Genomic DNA, 3,120 nt, shown 5'->3' with positions numbered 1-3,120 from the left:
TTGAAATATTTTAAGAGTATGTATTCAAACCCCTCTCTACACATATTTTCGGTAAATGAAACCCTACCTGTACAGGTACTGCTTTGACATGCATCTAACGATTGATATTTATCAATAAATGTTTTTTAGTGGACCCCGCATATATTGATAAATTATCACCCTTAGATCTATCATGGGGATAATGTCTGTATAGGTAGGTTGAAATGATCCCATATTTTCGATCCAACACTGATCTTCCAGAATATGGTTGGAAACACTCAAAATATACATTACACTAGGATTATACCAAAAATACACAATGATTGCAAGAAATTCTTGCATATTTATAGATGAAGATCGGATCTGAGTTCAGAGTTCCGAACTCTGCATGTACAAATGTGTCACAGGTGTCTTGACACCTTATTGAACACGTAAGCTCGGATTTAAAAAAAAAAAGAACAATAAAATATGAAACAAAAATGGAGTGTACATAACATCAAATTTGTATGAACGATAATGAATAGATTGAAGTACAATCACAATTACACAAACGAGATATACAGATCTTGAGAAATCCAAGCAAATATCACTCAATTGCACACAGTAAAACTTAGGCAACATAATCAAAATATTCATGGAGACAATTCATCAAACACTTGGCATCTAACTGTCCGCTTCCTCGTCTTCGTATTCATCTTCTTCGTTCTCAGCATTCGCATCCTGATACTGCTGATACTCTGAGACCAGATCGTTCATGTTACTCTCTGCTTCTGTGAACTCCATCTCATCCATCCCTTCACCAGTGTACCAATGCAAGAAAGCCTTTCTCCTGAACATGACGGTGAACTGCTCGGATACACGCCTGAACATTTCTTGGATTGATGTGGAGTTCCCGACGAAGGTCGATGACATCGAAAGCCCGGTTGGTGGGATGTCGCATACGCTCGATTTCACGTTGTTAGGGATCCACTCGACGAAGTAGGAGGAGTTCTTGTTCTGCACGTTGATCATCTGTTCGTCCACCTCTTTGGTGCTCATCTTGCCACGGAACATCGCGGAGGCGGTGAGGTAGCGGCCGTGACGCGGGTCGGCGGCGCACATCATGTTCTTGGCGTCCCACATTTGCTGGGTGAGTTCAGGGATTGTGAGAGCCCGGTATTGCTGGGAGCCACGCGAGGTCAGAGGCGCGAAGCCCACCATGAAGAAGTGGAGTCGAGGGAAGGGGATGAGGTTCACGGCGAGTTTCCTGAGGTCGGAGTTGAGTTGACCCGGGAAACGCAGGCAGCACGTCACTCCGCTCATCGTTGTTGATATCAAATGGTTCAGATCGCCAACTGCACCCATATATCACACAATCAATATCAAGTACTTTTTGTAAATACCACTCCATTTTCATATCTGTATGCATGAATCAGTCCAAAGATCTATGCTTTTGAAATCAAACATCTTACATTGCACCATAAGTTAAACATCATTCCATTTGATCTTCATATTGTACGCGGAAAAAGGCCTCTGTTTTCGGGAAATAAAGATTGTGCAGTGCAAACTGTTTTTTGCCTAATTCCTAAAGGATATGATGCTTAGGATCGAGTTCATGGTACTTACAGCTGGGATTAGTGAGCTTTAGCGTGCGGAAACAAATATCATAAAGGGCTTCATTGTCCAGGACCATGCATTCATCGGCATTTTCGACTAGTTGGTGCACCGAGAGCGTGGCGTTGTAGGGCTCAACGACCGTGTCCGATACCTTTGGCGATGGGAAAACCGAAAAGGTCATCATCATTCTGTCCGGGTACTCTTCCCTGATCTTGGAAATGAGAAGGGTTCCCATTCCTGATCCCGTTCCTCCTCCGAGTGAGTGGCACACTTGAAATCCTGCCAAACCAAGAAAATATCGAGTGAAACATTGTCTCAGATCCAAAACTTTTTTTATTTGGATCAACAAGTTAACTACATATAGATTGATTAACTCTATCCAAATCTCAAGACTATGCTTTGTTTGATGATGATCTTATAGAATCTTAGTATTGAGTTCAGCAGATCTCAGAATGCTTATGTTTTTAACTTATCATGTACCTTGCAAGCAGTCACAGTTCTCTGCTTCTTTACGAACAACATCGAGCACAGAATCAATTAGTTCAGCTCCCTCGGTGTAATGTCCCTTAGCCCAGTTGTTTCCTGCACCATTCTGCCCGAAAACGAAGTTATCTGGCCGAAAAATCTTGCCGTAAGCTCCAGCTCTTAGGCTGTCCATCGTCCCCGGCTCGAGGTCCATCAAGACTGCCCGGGGCACGTACCTCCCGCCGCTCGCCTCGTTGTAGTAAACATTAAGCCGTTCAAGCTGGACGTTGGAGGTGCCCACGTAGTTTCCCACGGAATCGATTCCATGTTCATCACAGACAACCTCCCAAAACTTGGCACCGATTTGGTTGCCACATTGCCCTCCTTGAATGTGGAGAATTTCTCTCATTTCTTGCCTTTGTTTGGTTGGCTAAAAGAAATTGGTGGCGTTTAGTCGCTTGGTTTTGGGATATGGAGTGAGCATAGAGGGGTGAATGAAATTTGGTTTTTGTAGCGAAGATATGATGGAAAATATGACGGGAAATTGCAAAGACAACCCCTGATCAGGACCAGAAATTCTCGAAACGTCATTGAGGTTTGAATTATTGCATCTCACCTCCCATCCCAAAAATAATGACAATAATAACAAAAATACTCTTGTGGGACGTCTATGGATCGATCTGATTTTTATTTTTATTTTTATTTTTTTTTTTAGGAAGATCTGATTTATATTTACATTAAAAAAAAAAAAAAAAACTTTTGATACCGAGGAAGATACATATATGCAGGACAAATAAACTTTTATAAACATTCTGATTTATATTTACATTTAAAAAGTAATATTTTTGAGATAAAAAATAAAAAAAAAAAAATCATGAGTTTGAGTTAGGTCAGAGATCTGTCTCACAAATTAACCCCAAAATTTTCAAATTACATTTCCAGCTTATTTCAAATGTCATTGTAATTAGTATCTTTAACTCAACTTTCACCATTTTCCAATTCACTCTACTCCTACATTATATTTGGAGTCAAATAACAATTTTCCAAAATTACTTTTACCATTTATCAAAATGAAAAAAA

General features: G+C 40.4%; 1 protein-coding gene across 1 annotated transcript; it reads right to left on the bottom strand.

Annotated features, from left to right (window-relative positions):
* Nucleotides 1-464: 464 nt before the first annotated feature.
* LOC140894539 (tubulin beta-5 chain-like) lies at nt 465-2,533 on the bottom strand. Its single transcript, XM_073303067.1, has 3 exons — nt 2,056-2,533; nt 1,585-1,854; nt 465-1,313 (listed from the first exon to the last, which is right to left on the bottom strand). The coding sequence occupies exons 1-3, from the start codon at nt 2,447-2,449 to the stop codon at nt 643-645; spliced, it is 1,335 nt and encodes a 444-aa protein (XP_073159168.1). The 5' UTR covers nt 2,450-2,533; the 3' UTR covers nt 465-642.
* Between the last annotated feature and the right edge of the window lie 587 nt (nt 2,534-3,120).

This window comes from Henckelia pumila, chromosome 4 (genome assembly GCF_033568475.1).
Source record: "Henckelia pumila isolate YLH828 chromosome 4, ASM3356847v2, whole genome shotgun sequence".
Classification (NCBI taxonomy): domain Eukaryota; kingdom Viridiplantae; phylum Streptophyta; class Magnoliopsida; order Lamiales; family Gesneriaceae; genus Henckelia; species Henckelia pumila.
Note: the sequence above shows the minus strand (reverse complement) of the source record. Positions and strands in the feature narration are given on the sequence as shown.

Coding starts and splice junctions, on each gene's coding strand:
- LOC140894539 (XM_073303067.1), bottom strand. CDS start 2,449: ATGAGAGAAATTCTCCACATTCAAGGAGGGCAATGTGGCAACCAAATC. Junction 1,855..2,055: donor GAACTGTGACTGCTTGCAAG/GTACATGATAAG, acceptor TTGGTTTGGCAG/GATTTCAAGTGTGCCACTCA. Junction 1,314..1,584: donor AAAGCTCACTAATCCCAGCT/GTAAGTACCATG, acceptor ATATGGGTGCAG/TTGGCGATCTGAACCATTTG.